A 16,249-nucleotide genomic window follows, 5' to 3' on the forward strand; every position below is an offset into this window, starting at 1 on the left:
TATTGTGTATTTCTGCTCTGATCTTTATTATTTCTCTTCTTCTGCTGGGTTTGGGGTGTCTTTGCTGTTCTGCTTCTGTTTCCTTTAGGTGTGGTGTTAGAATTTGTGTTTGGGATTTTTCTTGTTTCTTGAGATAGGCCTGGATTGCAATGTATTTTCCTCTCAGGACTGCCTTTGCTGCATCCCAAAGCATTTGGATTGTTGTATTTTCATTTTCGTTTGTTTCCATAGATTTTTAAATTTCTTCTCTAATTGCCTGGTTGACCCATCCATTCTTTAGTAGGGTGTTCTTTAACCTCCATGCTTTTGGAGGTTTTCCAGACTTTTTCCTGTGGTTGATTTCAAGCTTCATAGCATTGTGGTCTGAAAGTATGCATGGTATGATCTCAATTCTTGTATACTTATGTAGGGCTGTTTTGTGTCCCAGTATGTGATCTATCTTGGAGAATGTTCCATGTGCACTCGAGAAGAAAGTATATTCTGTTGCTTTGGGATGCAGGGTTCTAAATATATCTGTCAAGTCCATCTGATCCAATGTATCATTCAGGGCCCTTGTTTCTTAATTGACCATGTGTCTAGATGATCTATCCATTGTTGTGAGTGGGGTACTAAAGTCCTCTGCAATGACCACATTTTTGTCAATAGGTTGCTTATGTTTGTGATTAATTGTTTTATATATTTGGGAGTTCCCATATTCGGCACATAGACATTTATAATTGTTAGTTCTTCTTGATGGATAGATCCTGTAATTATTATAATGCCCTTCTTTATCTCTTGTTACAGCCCTTAAAGTCTAGTTTGTCTGATATAAGTATGGTTACTCCAGCTTTCTTCTGACTTCCAGTAGCATGATAAATAGTTCTCCATCCCCTCACTTTCAATCTGAAAGTGTCCTCAGGTCTAAAGTGGTCTCTTGTAGACAGAAAATAGATCTGTCTTGTTTTTTTATCCATTCTGATACCCTGTGTCTTTTGGTTGGCGCATTTAGTCCATTTACATTCATTGTTATTATAGAAAGATATGGGTTTAGAGTCATTGTGATGTCTGTAGGTTTCATACTTGTAGTGATGTCTGGTACTTTGTCTCACAGGATCCCCCTTAGGATCTCTTGTAGGGCTGGTTTAGTGGTGACAAATTCCTTCAGTCTTTGTTTGTTTGGGAAGACCTTTATCTCTCCTTGTGTTTAAATGATAGATTTGCTGGATAGAGGATTCTCGGCTGCATATTTTTTCTGTTCATCATATTGAAGATTTCCTGCCTTTCCTTTCTGGCCTGCCAGGTTTCAGTAGAGAGGTCCGTTCACTAGTCTTATTGGTTTCCCTTTATATGTTAGAGCACATTTATCCCTAGCTGCTTTCAGAATTTTCTCTTTATCCTTGTATTTTGCCAGTTTCACTATGATGTGTCGTGCCGAAGATCGATTCAAGGTACGTCTGAAGGGAGTTCTCTATGCCTCTTGGATTTCAGTGCTTTTTTCCTTCCCTAGATCAGGGAAGTTCTCAGCTATTATTTCTTCAGGTACACCTTCAGCACCTTTCCCTCTCTTCCTCCTCTGGAATACCAATTATGTGTTGATTATTTCTCTTCAGTGCATTACTTAGTTCTCTAATTTTCCCCTCATACTCCTGGAATTTTTTATCTCTCTTTTTCTCAGCTTCTTCTTTTTCCATAATTTTATTTTCTAGTTCACCTATTCTCTCCTCTACCTCTTCAATCCGAGCTGTGGTCGTCTCCATTTTATTTTGCAGCTCATTAATAGCATTTTTTAGCTCCCCCTGGCTGTTCCTTAGTGCCTTGATCTCTGTAGCAAGAGATTCTCTGCTGTCCTTTATACTGTTTTCAAGCCCAGCGATTAATTTTATGACTATTTTTCTAAATTCACTTTCTGTTATATTGTTTAAATCCTTTTTGATCTGTTCATTAGCTGTCGTTATTTCCTGGAGATTCTTTTGAGGGGAATTCTTCTGTTTCGTCATTTTGGATAGTCCCTGGAGTGGTGCAGAACTGCAGGGCACCTCCCCTGTGCTGTCTTGAATAACTTGTGTTGGTGGGTGGGGCCACAGTCAGACCTGATGTCTGCCCCCAGCCCACCGCTGTGGCCACAGTCAGATTGGTGTGTACCTTGTCTTCCCCTCTCCTAGGGGTGGGATTCACTGTGGGGTGGGGTGGTCCATCTGGGCTACTTGCACACTGCCAGGCTTGTGGTGCCGGGGATCTGGCGTATTAGCTGGGGTCGATTGGCAAGGTGAACAGGGGTGGGAGGGGCAGGCTCAGTTCACTTTTCCTTGGGAGATCCGCTTCAGGAGGGGCCCTGCGGCACCGGGAGGGAGTCAGACCCACCGGAGGGATGTATCCACAGAAGCACAGCGTTGGGTGTTTGCACGGTGCAAGCAAGTTCCTGATAGGAACTGGTTCCCTTTGTGGTTTCGGCTGGGGGATGGGCGAGGGAGATGGCCCTGGTGAGCACCTTTGTTCCCTGCCAAGCTATGCTCTGTCGTCCAGGGCTCAACAACTCTCCCTCCCGTTGTCCTCCAGCCCTCCCGCTCTTCGAGCAGATCTGTTAACTTACAACGTTCCAGATATTAAGTCTCGCTTGCTGTCCGAACACACTCTCTCCAGCCCCTCCGCTTTTGCAAGCCAGACTCGGGGGCTCTGCTTGGCTGGCGGGCTGCCCCTCCGACCCGGCTCCCTCCTGCAGTCTCTGTAGTGCGCACTGCCTCTCCGCCCTTCCTACCCTCTTCCGTGGGCCTTTCGTCTACGGCTCCGGAGAATCTGTTCTGCTAGTCTTCTGGTGATTTTCTGGGTATTTAGGCAGGTGTGGGTGGAATCTAAGTGATCCACAGGATGCGGTGAGCCCAGCGTCCTCCTATGCCGCCATCTTCCCCAAAGTTCATTTAAAAAAATAAAAATTTATTATTGGTGCAAACTGAAGATTTGGTGTATATGCCTAGTTGGTGCAGTAAATGCCCTAATAAAAGTGTTATCCAGACCTCCTTAGTTAAAAAGTTCTTTGGTTCATGGCCCCTTTTACCATATTTTTGATCAGAGGATGGTCTTTTAAAGCAGGTGTTGGGGCATCTGGATGGCTCAGTCAGGTAAGCATCTGACTCTTGATTTCTGCTCAGGTCATGATCTCAGAGTTGTGAGATCGAGCCCCACATTAGGTTCTGTTCTGACCATGGAATCTGCTCAAGATTCTCTCGCTCTCCCTCTCTGTCCCTCACATGCACTCTCTCTCTCTCTAAATAAATAAATTAACTTAAAAAAATTTAAAAGCAGGGCATTAAGGTGACTGATGGATTACATGAGTCAAGGCATTCCAGGGACATGAATGCATTTGGCCTATTTGTATGGATTCAGTTTTGTGTTAGATGTTGGAGCAGCAGGTTAGCTGATTGTCATTTTTAATAACATCCCTGAATATCGACTCTGTCTAATCTACTGGTCGATGGTTCATTAGAAATTCATAGGCATGCATTAAATACAAGGCAGTATGCTTTACAGTCTCTACCTCAAGGAGTCTATGGTCTATTAAGATCAGAATAAGCACACACGTAACTATAAAGTAGAAAGTTTTAGGTGTCATAAAAGAGAGAAAAAGTAAGATACTGGAAGGTCAGAGATGTTGAATAGTCACTGCCAGCTGGTAAGATCAGAAACAAATTGCTTTGATAAGGAAATGACATTTGAATCAGGAAGGGATCTGTGCAGAGGTAAAGAAAGGATGTTGCAGACAGAAGGAGCAGTGTGAGCAGATTTTTAGGGAAAAATATCTTAACCCTTGTTGTTAAGGAACTGCAGCAGCATGATCCAAATACTGCAGGCCTGAATTGTAATCATGGTATTAGTGGCCAAAACAGGAAAAAAAATAAAAGAAGAAAATGGCCAAGATTTTTAAAGCACTTAAGAAATCAGTTATAGAAAGAAATTAGTTTTAATAAAAAAATACCCGAGTCATCAGATTTTAACAAGGTAACTGCTTTGTGTTTTGGTTTGATAGAAATTGTTGTATTTCCGTTCTGTTGAAATAGAATGGTCAATTCAAGTTACAGCATAGCTTATGAATACATTTTTCCATATCTGGGGTAAATCCTCCAGCAGAACATATTTATGCATCAAAGAATAGGCACAATTTTTAAAGGTTGCCAAAATGAAGTTAGCTGTAGGGTACAAATGCCCACCTTTATAACATCTTCATCAACAATGAGTTTTGCCTGTCTCTCTTTCTTTTTCTTAAAAAACTTTTAAAACAAATTTTATTTTGAAATAACTATAGATTCACAGGAAGTTGCAAAGGAAGCATGAAGAGGTCTCATATATCCTTGACCTCCTATTTCCCTCATGGTAACATCTTATATAACTAGAGCATAATATCACAATCAAAAATTTGTCCTTGGTACAATGTGTGTGTATAGTTCCATGTCAATATATTGCATGTGTAAATATATATAACTTCCACCACAATCAAGTTACAGAAATCCCTTTGTTAGGTTCAGTAATAGCACTAGAAATTGAATGCATAACTTGTAAGAAGTAAAAAACTTCCTATTAGCAAATTTTCTTATTCACTCCAACTCTATAAGCCTTAAGATTTTTGCCTATCCTCTTATTTCTTCTCTATGTGTCTATTTTATCACCACAGACATCCCCCCGCCACCACCATCTGTAACCTGTGGCAGCCACTAATTTGTCCTTCGTCTCTGTAATTTTGTCATTTGAGAATATCATATAAATGGAATCACACAGTATGCAACCTGTTGGGATTATCGTCTTTTTCCATTTTCTTTTTGTCCCTGAGATCCATCCAGGTTGTTATCAATCATTTGTTCTTTTTTATTGCTGCACCAAGTACCACTCTTTGTTTCATCATGCCCTGCTGAGGGACATTTAGGTGTGAAAGCTCTTATGAATAATCATGCACAGGATTTTGTATGTATTAATATATTAATTATGAAAATTTAAAAACATACACAAAAGTGGAGAGAATGCTATAATCTTCGATGTTTGTCAGTATTCTCCCATTCTTATTTCTTCTGTCCTTCTCCCTCACATACCCACGCACCCATACCTGCATTCCTACCCCCACACACTTTTTTTCCTGGAGTATTTAAAAAATATTTTTTGATGTTTATTTATTTTTGAGAGAGAGAGAGAGAGAGAGAGAGAAACAGAACACAAGCGGGGAGGGACAGAGAGAGAGGGAGACACGGAATCTGAAGCGGTCTCCAGGCTCTGAGCGGACAGCACAGAGCCCGATTTGGGGCTCAAAGACACAGACTGTGAGATCATGACCTGAGCCGAAGTCACTCACTTAACCAACTGAGCCACCCAGGCACCCCTCTTGGAGTATTTTAAAGTAAATTTCAGACATAATTTCCCTTTACCCATAAATGATACATATCTCTAACAGATAAGAATATTCTTTAAAAAAAATCACATCCACGGTACCATTATCCTACAAAAACCCCAGTAATTATTTTATATCATCTTTTATTCACGTATTTGAATCATCATCCAAACGAGATGTACCTTTGCATTTGGTTGGTTTAAGATTCTTCTAATTTATAACTGCCCCCCACCTACAACTCTCTGATGCCATTTATTGGTTGAATAAAGGTCATTTTCCTATAATATTTCCCACATTCTGCACTTAGCTTAATTGTATTCCTCCAGAATATACTTGTTCCTCCATTCCCCGTGTCTCCTACAACCTGGCTGGTAGGTCTAGAGGTGTAGATTTTTTTTTAACAGTTCTGCATAGCTGGTGCTGTGTGGTACATCATGTCAGGAGGCACATAATATGTCTGGTTTTCACTCATTTGGTGTTGAGATTGATTCAGAGGGCTCAGGTGTTGTTAGCCTGATTGAGCCATTATAGAGTTCTTCAGCAACATCTTTCCTAATGCTTTTCGCATTGATGATCTTTCGTTTCATTAGGGACTGCATAATGGTCATTTTTTTTTCTGTTACTTCTGAGTTTATTAGCTGGAATTGTTCTATGAAGAATCATTTTCCTTCCTCAATCATTTGGTTAACTTGCAGTGCAATTTGAACAAAAAAAGTGCACGACAAATGATTGATTCTTTCCTTTTATTATTTCCAAAATAGTTTTGTGCCTTAGCAACTTCCAAAGGTGACCAATGAGTTTTTTTTTTTTTTTAGTATCATTTGAACTTAGATTTTTAGAGACTTATCCATTGAAGACTTTTAAAAGAACATATTCAAATTGTCTTATCTTTGGTGAATGGGAACTCCTTCAAATTACTCTGTGTCCTTTAGACACAACCCCAGTTGCCTTTGATAATGTCCTTGTTCTATGGTAAAATAGAATGTTCCAAGTTCATCGTAAACATTTTATGCCTCAGACCTCAAATTACCCATGTCTCCAAGGAGCAGTGGTTCCTTTTAGTGGGGTATTTAGAGACCACAGTATGTCCTTGGACTATTATTGCTTACCGGGCCTTCATTGTTTCTGAGCTCTTTCATTATGCATGTTATTTAATTTTTTTAAGTTTATTCATTTATTTTGAGAGAGAGAGAGAGAGAGAGAGAGAGAAACAGAGAGAGAGAGAGAATAAAGAGAGAATCCCAAGCAGGCTCCATGCTATCAGCATTCAGCCTGATGTGGGGCTTGATCCCACAAACCATGAGACCATGACCTAAGCCGAGATCAAGAGTGGGACAATTAACCAACTGAGTCATCCAGGCATCCCAGTAGTCAGGCTATTTAAAAGGAGAAAATAATCACGAACTTACAATTATTTTCAATTTAAATGTAAGATTATAGGATTTCTTAATATAAGAACTTTGGTTTTATTTTTTATGAAGCTGAAATGCTTTTGTTCTTAACAAAATTGATTTAATTACATGTTTTAAAAATATTATTACTGGGGTGCCTGGCTGGCTCAGTCAGTAGAGCATGCAACTCTTGATCTTGGGGTTGTTAGTTCAAGCCTCATTTTGGGGCTAGAGCCCAAGAAAAATATTATTACTAATATTATGACTAACACTAAGACTACAATGAAGATAGTCTAGTCAAAACACTGTATTTTAAGGTCAGTTGGAATAATTGTTTTCTCTTTGTGGTTATGACACCAACTTGATGTACAGCAAGGTTCATTCCTTTTGCTGGTTTTCAGTTTTTAAGAATTGATTTTTAAAATGTTTTTAAATGTATTTTTAACAACTTTATTGAGATTAAACTCACATACCATACAATTTACCCTTAAGGCATATATAGAACTCAGTAGTTTTTAGCATATTCACAAATATGTGCAATCATCACCACAGTCAATTTTAGAACATTTTCATCATCTCAATAAGATATCCCATCCCTTTTAGCTATCACCGTGCCATTCCTTCATTTCTTGTAGCCCTAGGCAACTGCTAATTTACTCTTTCTCTCTAGAGATTTCCCTGTTTTGGACACTTCATGTGCATAGACTCATACAATATGTGGTCTTTTATAAACTGGCTTATTTTACTGAACATAAAGTTTCTGAGGTTCTCCCATGTCTCTCTGATCCAAGGGGGCACTTCAGCCTCACCTCTGGGCTCTGGGATTTTCACAAAGGTGTCTTGAGTATGGATAGTTTCTAGTTGTTTTTTTTTGTGAAGTTGGCGCCTATTCCACCATGTTGGTGACATCACTTCTAATATTACTTTGTGTTGTAATAATTATGTGCATTACAGTTAATTTTTTGTGTTTGTCTTTCTATGTTTAGTATGTCTTCTTTGCTTTTTCTAAAATTTCTTTTGGTATTTAGGAAGGTTTACTTTTAGGTTTAGTTTTTTTGGTGTGTATAAAACCCATATAATGCCTACATTAGTAATTTATTGCTATGTAACAAATTACCCCCAACCAAAGCCATGAATATTAGTTTTCTCACATTTTCTATGGGTCAGGCATCTAGATGTGGCTTATTAGCTGGTGCTTCCTCCTCAGTGTCTGTCTTGCATCTCAAATCAAGCTGTTGGCTGGGCCTGTAGTCATTCCAACGCAAAAATGGAGATGGCAAATCCACCTTCAAGCTCATTCACATGGTTGTTGGCAGGCCTTGGAAGATCCCCTTCCAAGTTCACTCATGTCATTGCTGGCAGGCTTGGTCCCTCACCGCATGGGCTTCTCTATAGGCTTTCTGAGTGTTCTTACAATGTGGCAGCTGATGATCTTACAGGGACCCAGATAGTACCCAAGATGGAACCAAGTCTCTTTATGACTAATCTCAGAAAGTGACACACATTGCTTGTGCCGCATTATATTTGTTAGAATACCAAAGGATAGTCTGCACTCAGGGACAGGGCATTACACAAACACATGAGTGCTTGGAAACAGGTATCATTGACTGCCATCGTACAGGCTTTCTACCATAATTCCTTAAGCTCCTTTATTTTTAAAACTTTTTTAACGTTTATTTTTTGAGAGACAGAGACAGAGTATGAGCGGGGGAGGGGCAGAGAAGGAGGGAGTCACAATTCCAAAACAGGCTCCAGGCTCTGAACTGTCAGCACAGGTCCCGATGTGAGGCTCCAACTCACAAACCGCGAGATCATGACTTGAACTGAAGTGGGTCGCTCAACCCACTGAGTCACCCAGTCGCCCCCCTAAGCTCCTTTATTCTATCTGGTTAAACAGTTTGACTCCTACCTATTACTTACACAATTGTTAATGATCTTAGTCAACTTTTGATTTTATTTCTATTTTTTAGTTTTAAAATTGTATTCTTTCTACTTTGTCAGAAAATATGTTTGAATTCTATTTTCTCCTTGTGTCTCCAACTTCATCATTAAAATTAGCTCTACAGTTAAATACATGAAATGTTCATTGTCAGTTCTTTTGCTGAGGTTCCTGGTCACTTTTTGGTTGGCTGAAGCCCATCCTCTGGTACATTACTAAGGAAGGGAACTTGTTTACAATTTTCCCTGAAATTTTGCATGTTCAAAACTCCTTCCTGTAGCTTTGATAACTGAAGGAGAGCTTGGATGTATATAAACTCCTTGGCTCACACTTTTTAAAGTTGGTGGAAAATGTTGCTCCTCTCTTTTCTCATTTCATAGGTTGCAAAAGCATAGTTGAAAAATCAAGGTCCAATGACATCTAATTCTCTTGCCCTTGTAAGTTACTTTATCTTTTTGTCTGAAGGATATGAGGCCTTTGAAAAATTCTGTAAAGTCTAATAGTTCTGTTATGGTTTGACTCAGAGTTGGACCATCTGGGTGGCTCAGTCTACTGAGCGCCTGACTCTTGATTTTGGCTCAGGTCATGATCTCACCGTTTCGTGAGTTCTGTACCCGCGTGGGCTCTGTGCTGACAGCGTGGAGCCTGCTTGGGGTTCTCTGTCTTTCTCTGCCCCTCTCCCACTCCAACTCTGTTTGTCTCTCTCAAAATAAATAAATAAGCTTAAAAAAATCCGAACAGATATGACTCAGAGTTGACCATTCTGGGTCTGTCTTCTTGAGTAACTACCAGTCCCTTTTCATTATGTTTTCTTTTATTTCTGGAAATTTTTCTTGGATGATAGTTTTTTTTTTAATTTTTTTAAAACATTTATTTATTTTTGAGACAGAGAGACAGAGCATGAACAGGGGAGGGGCAGAGAGAGAGGGAGACACAGAATCTGAAACAGGTTTCAGGCTCTGAGCTGTCAGCACAGAGCCCGACGCGGGGCTTGAACTCACGGACCATGAGATCATGACCTGAGCCGAAGTCGGACGCTTAACCGACCGAGCCACCCAGGCGCCCCGGATGATAGTTTTAAATATTAGTTCAACTTCAGTAATTTTTCTTCTTCATGGGCACCAGTTATAGTGTGTTGGATCTTCTTTTTTTTTTTTTAATTTTTAAAAAATGTTTTATTCAATTTTGAGAGACAGAGAGATACAGAGCGCTAACAGGGGAGGGGCAGAGACAGAGGGAGACACGGAATCTGAAGCAGGCTCCAAGGTCTGAGCCATCAGCATAGAGCCCGATGCAGGGCTCGAACCCACTAACTGTGAGATCATGACCTGAGCCGAAAAAGTTGGACACTTAATGGACTGAGCCATCCAGGTGCCTCAGATCTACTTTTGGACTGTCTACTATTTCAACCATTTATTCTCTGATTTTTTTTTCCTTTTCTAAAATTTCATGTTCATTTCCTTGGATGTTTTGCTGCTTTAGTTTAGTGTCCCTTATTAAAATTTTCACTCATTTATTTTTCTTTATGTACCTCTTTCTTCACTTGTTTTTTCCTGGTAATGACTTCTTGTCTTGTGAGGTTTGTAATGATTTTTACAGTTTTTTATTTGACATGGTATCAAGCATTGTTAGGTGTTTTATTTGTTTATTTATTCCCTTTGGCACAGGGTTGGATAAACTAGTGTGCTATATTACTGAAAGTAGAAATCCCCATGTAGTTATAAATAGGCCCCCAAAGTTGCAAGTATCCTCCTACAAGGCATAAGGAAGAATTTGTGGAGGGCAGATGTCTTAGCTCTTTGATTTGGGATGGGAGGGTGGCTGTTTAATAACTTATTTATGAGTAAAAACTTCAAAAATTCTCCAGAAACTTCCTCATCCTTATCTCATCTCCTACTGGGTTTTTAGTCTCTGCCCAGCTGTGAAGGCCTGAAGCCTTATGTTTTTTTTCTGTTTGGAGGGTGTCATGAGAGAGAATTGTCAAATAAGCCTATAAAGTAGCAAGCTATGAAGTGTATTTATTGAGCAGTATTTACTTTTTTTGTCTTGGAGGATAAAATTACCAAAATGTAGGAACTGTTTCTATTTCCACATCTTGCCTGAGCTCACTCCAGAATCACTTGGTTTGTCTAAAAGGAACCCTAGATTTTGGAACGAGGCCAACTCTGGACTAAGTACATGGAATAGATTCCTTTAGTTAAGGCATTTGTTACAAGAATTCAATGTGTTTTTGAAGATTGGTCTTTTCTAAAACTTTTGTATTTGAAAAAGCTTTAAATAAATTGTGACCTGTATTCAGGAATTAGCTGTTATTTTCTCTAAAACTTTTTTATTTTCACTCCTAGGTGAATGAAAGAAAGAACTAAAGATGGCGGGTAGAAGACTCGAGGAGTCCATGGGGGCTGTTCAGATGGGGTTAGTCAGAATGCTGAAAGGGTTCCAAAGCAAGGTTTTGCCACCCTTAAATCCAAAGTTGGTTACAAAAGAAGAAGTAAATCGAATGGTAATGTATCTGAGACTTTCTGTGTAACATACCTAATGCAGCCTCCTCAGGGGGACAACAGCTGCTACTTGGCAGTCTCAGAAATCACATGGAGAAGCACAGACTGATGAGATCCATTTAGATAACATGGTAGCTTGGGGCAGAGCACAGGCACCACTCAGAGCCAGGAGAGTTTTTGAAACCACGTACCTCAAAGTAGAGGCTTGAATTGCTTCAGTTAATCAGTTGAAGTAAGACTATGCAATCAAATTATTATGGTTTTCTAAATGTTAGGTTGAACCCTGTGAGACTGTGTAGTTCAAAACAATCAGATATCAGAATTTCATAGGGTTTAACTTAAATAATTTATTATGTGTTGATTGGCAAGAGTTATTTCTATTTGCATATTTGTAGAACATAGAGTATCAAAGTAATGACTATATGATATCAAAGAAAAATACATTTTCCCTGTCCTTTAAAATAAAAAATATTTCTGTTTTTAATGAGTTATAATAATTTGATGAGAACTGAATTATAAACTCATGCTATAGAGAATATCAACAATAATGTGTAGGGTTCGAGATGGTATTCACCATATTTAAAAAACTAGTCTCAAGTTATGTTCTGATTGAAAAAATAAAACCTATCATCAATCACTTTTGTGGTGGTTATAGTTTTGTATTTAAAGTAACTCCTGACATTTGCTTTTAAGATTTTATTATTTTTATTTAAACTGCAACACAGCTGAAATTTCCTAGCATTTTAGTATTCTAATCTGGGTTCCAGTCAAAAAGAACCTCAAAAATGAAGTCGGAAGCTGTATTAGAAATATGCCTTCATTTAAATGGATTCAATCACAGAAATTAATTTTGTATGCATTTTGAAGAGCAGTGATTTTAACCCAAGGTGAAATCAATCAACTAAATTGTATAACCTCTGAATATTTTAAAAAGTCTTGGTATATGCTCAAGCATGATGTTGCTGTCAGTGATCATCATCCCCCCTTGCATATAAAGTAAGCCCTGGAACATTCCAGAACAACAATAAGTAGATAATGGTGTTTGGTCCTGGGTAACTAAACCTTGTTGGGTTATTTAAATGATTTTTATTTAAATAATAGGTTACATTCCCCCCCCCCCCCCCGCCCTAATATTAGAAAGTGTTAAAGCATTTTGCGTTCCTGTTTGGGTGTGTGACTATGACTGGCTGCTGGTTCTGGTGATGGATGGGCTTCAAGCTCTTTTAAAACAAGGTCTAAATGCACTCTTGTGATTTCTAAAGAGTTCAAACTCATTCCTAAGCTGTGCAGTCACACTTCCTAGATCCTCCTCATTTCACAAGATTCCTCTTTAACCTGATACAGCAGGATAGTGAAAACACCCACAGGCTTTGTTTTTTGTTGTAACTGGAGTTGAGAAATAGAAGCATTTCAAATTCCTTAGTTCTGAAGACCAGAAGTGATTTTGGAAGCAGGGTTGTATGTTCAGATGCTCCTTCTGAACATAAATGTTAGGCTCTTTGGACATGTTCCTGTGCAATTTCTTGACTCCCCTCCCTCCTCCCAGTTTCTTTTGTGTGATTTCTTCAAAATGACAAGGAAACAGCAACCACATGTCATTTCAAATTACTGTGCAAAGAACTTAAAAGTCCACAGGTACTTCTCTTGTATTATTTAGTTAATTTAAATATTTTATAAGGGAACTTAGTGGCATTCCAGAATTATCCTGAAAGTTGCAAACACAAACTATTCATTACTGGCGCTCATGAAAATACTTTTTCAGTATAACCATTTATGAATCTTCAGCTGTTTTGTTTTAAATTCTAGCTGACACCCTCGGAGTTCCTGAAGGAAATGTCCCTCACCACAGAGCAGAGACTGGCTAATACACGTTTGATGTGCCGACCACAGATCATCGAACTTTTAGATATGGGGGAAACAACACATCAAAAGGTAGCTGCTTTCTGTCATAGTTACCTATGAAGCAGGTCCTGGAATAATGTGAGCATTCTAGAACAACAGTAACTAATAGCTATCATTTCTGGGATAAATCCTTATTGGGTTTGTGTATTCATTCATTCATTCATTCAGAGAGTGCAAGCAGGGGAGGGGCAGAGGGAGAGGAAGAGAGAATCCCAAGCAGGCTCCATGTCCAGCATGGAACCTGATGTGGGGCTCAATTTCATGACCCTGAGATCATGACTTGAGCCGAAATCAAAAGTCACATGCTCAACTCATTAAGCCGTCCAGGCACTCCTGTGTTATATGTTCTTTTTCTACCTCTGTTGATCTTGATATCTATGATTTGATATGGAGAGAATTACAATTAATAAGTACAAATAACTTTTGAGGAGTCACATTTCTTTCCTAGCTACTTCTGGACACCGTTATTTATAGATTAGAAGTTCCAAGGATTCCAGTACCAAATCCAATTAAGTCATCTTAACAAATCCCTCCTTACCTGAGCTGTCATCACTAGAAAGGAAGAAGGTGGAATTGTTTATTAAAGGAGACATTTGTTGTCTCTCCCGGCTCACTTCCAATAGCAAATGTATCCTTTTAGTCTCTAAGGGACACTTATTTTAACCTGTTTCTGTATTTTAATGTAAACTGTATGTTCTAGGCTTTAGGAGCATATGATTATAAGATAAGGTCTTATTTCCTACTTTTAAGTTAATTTCTTGAATTATATGCTTTACTTTTTATGCACAGATTATGGTATGAACGTCCGTGAGTTTAACTGCTGGAGATCAGCCTCCTCTCAAAGGCTTCCTGGGTATTCCTGAGAGATTTTTCAGAGATCTTTCCCCGGATGAATGAGTCTCCGAGACTCATTTGCTCTCGCTGCAACACCATTGCCTCCCCTGTTTGGGATCTGCACAATATCTGCTCTTCTTCTGAGCGCTGCTAGCTTTAGTTATTGTTTCTTCTCTTCTCTGCCAGCACCCTCTACCTTTGAGGGCAGCGAACAAGGCTTTTCCCAAAGCTGATTCATCATTGTTCTTTTCCCATAGCATGACTGAGACCAGACTATGAATATTTTCCTGTGTGTACTGCTTGCGTGTGTTTTAACATTGTGACCCCTGCTATGAAGGATGAGGAAATTAGTATACTTTACTATATCTCATCATTTCTCCTCTTTCTTCTTTCAACTCAGTTGGTTATTTTTACTTTATTTTCTGGAGTTTCATTTGTTCTTAGTGGGGTGATAGTCATCCCCGACTAATACCTTCAAGAAGAGCTTATGGAAACTATATTTCCTTGGTTTTATGTGTTTGACAATATTTCTGTCTTGCCTTTATACTGAACTTCAGATTTGCCTTCTTGGGTCACGTATATTCCTCGTAAGAGCTCTGTGGGCATTTTCCTCACCTTCTGGCTTTAATGGTAAGCAGAAGAAAGATGCATAATGGTATGTAGAGGTGTGATGACGCTGGCTTGATTTATAGAGACTTGAATCTTTTAGCACATATGCCCCAAGATTGTTTATTCTAATTTAATATCCAGTGATTTTATTAGGGTGTGACTAAACTTTTCTCGAGATACTATGTATCTTTTGTTTACTTCTAGAAAGTTTTTCTTGAATTACCCATTATTTGTTCTTGCCATTTTTGGTTCTTTTTTTTTTTTTTTTTTTCTGCTCATTTACATTTCCTTGTTATTATATCCATCAGGGTATCCTCTGTGTCCCTTACTTTGAGTTTCGTGTATGTGTGTTTCTCTTATAATTCACCCTTATGCTTGACTAATTTGGCACTTCTGGGTTCTCTCACAGCATTTGACTCAGTGTCTCTTTCTTATACCTTTTTATTCACTTGTAGCTCAGATATGATACTCCTTTGGTTTTCTTCCAACTTCACTGGCTGTTTTTGTCTTATTTATTTATTTACTTACTTACTTATTTATTTTTTTATTTTTTTATTTTATTTTATTTTTTAAAAAAAAAAATTTTTTTTTCAACGTTTATTTATCTTTGGGACAGAGAGAGACAGAGCATGTACGGGGGAGGGGTAGAGAGAAATGGAGACACAGAATCAGAAACAGGCTCCAGGCTCTGAGCCCTCAGCCCAGAGCCTGACGCGGGGCTCGAACTCACAGACCGCGAGATCGTGACCTGGCTGAAGTCGGACGCTCAACCGACTGTGCCACCCGGGCGCCCCTTATTTTTTTATTTTGATGGCTTTCCTCTTCCTGATCGCTAAATGTACTTTTACGACGAGTAGTGAGCTCCCCAGTACTTGCTCCTTCAACTTCTTTCTCTTTTCAACTCATTCTTTAGGTGACTCCTTCTAGGAATAAGGCTTTAAATCCTACTTTTTAAATGATTACTTTCATAATTATTTCTTCTGCTATGGCCTATCTTCTGAACTCTGAATCACATATTCAGCCCAATGAATGATTGGCAGCTCAGACTGAAAATATCTAAGATCTCATGTTTGTGTTATGTTCCTTTCCTGAAGATGTGATCTCTTCTCTTTTGTCTCCTTCCTCTAGTATATAGTACCCCCATTTGTCTTTTTCCTCAGGCCAGAAACCTACCTTGGAGTTATCTCAGATTCTCTCTTTTTCTTGCATCTTATATGAGGTCCAATGACAAATGCTATAAACTCTGCTTTCACAAATATATATTTAATCAAACTACTTCTCACCACCTCCACCACCACCCTCCCAGTTCAAGCCACCATCCTATAGACTATTGAAGTAGTCTCCCTGTTTCCATCTCATTGACCCATCATCAGTTCTGCACAAAGAAGAATTATTTTTTAAAAATGTGAATTAGAACATGTTACTTCCATATCTAAAACCATCCAACAGCTTCCTATTGCCCTCAGAGTTATAAGACTGTGCATCATCTAATCCTACCTACTTCTCTCATAGACCACGTTTTCTTCCACTCTTCCTCATTGTCTTCTAGCTATGCTATATCCATCAGCTGCTCTTCGAACATTCAGAGATAATTCCCACCCCAGGGCCTTTATACTTGCTATTCCTTCTAACTGGAATGTTATTCTCTCAGATCTTTGCATGGCTTGCTTCACATCTCTGCTTGGATGACTTGACCACCTCCCGAAGAGAGCATACATCCTGCATT

At 38.9% G+C, this 16,249-nt stretch overlaps 1 protein-coding gene across 15 annotated transcripts in view; it reads left to right on the plus strand.

The window, feature by feature from the left end:
• Nucleotides 1-16,249, plus strand: part of HYDIN (HYDIN axonemal central pair apparatus protein) — a 430,150-nt gene that overhangs the window by 84,940 nt on the left and 328,961 nt on the right. For 13 of the 15 annotated variants that reach the window (XR_006702763.1, XR_006702764.1, XR_006702765.1 and 10 more), the window contains 2 exons: nt 11,023-11,180; nt 12,985-13,110. Coding sequence is in view for 12 of the 15 variants with exons in the window: in XM_045443449.1 (XP_045299405.1) it covers nt 11,046-11,180; nt 12,985-13,110 (261 nt within the window). In the remaining 3 variants the exon portion in view is untranslated. Of the gene's footprint in view, nt 1-11,022; nt 11,181-12,984; nt 13,111-16,249 lie in introns of those variants that run through there. The other 2 variants (XM_045443453.1, XM_045443452.1) reach the window with 2 other exon arrangements.

This window comes from Leopardus geoffroyi, chromosome E2, assembly GCF_018350155.1.
Source record: "Leopardus geoffroyi isolate Oge1 chromosome E2, O.geoffroyi_Oge1_pat1.0, whole genome shotgun sequence".
Lineage (NCBI taxonomy): Eukaryota > Metazoa > Chordata > Mammalia > Carnivora > Felidae > Leopardus > Leopardus geoffroyi.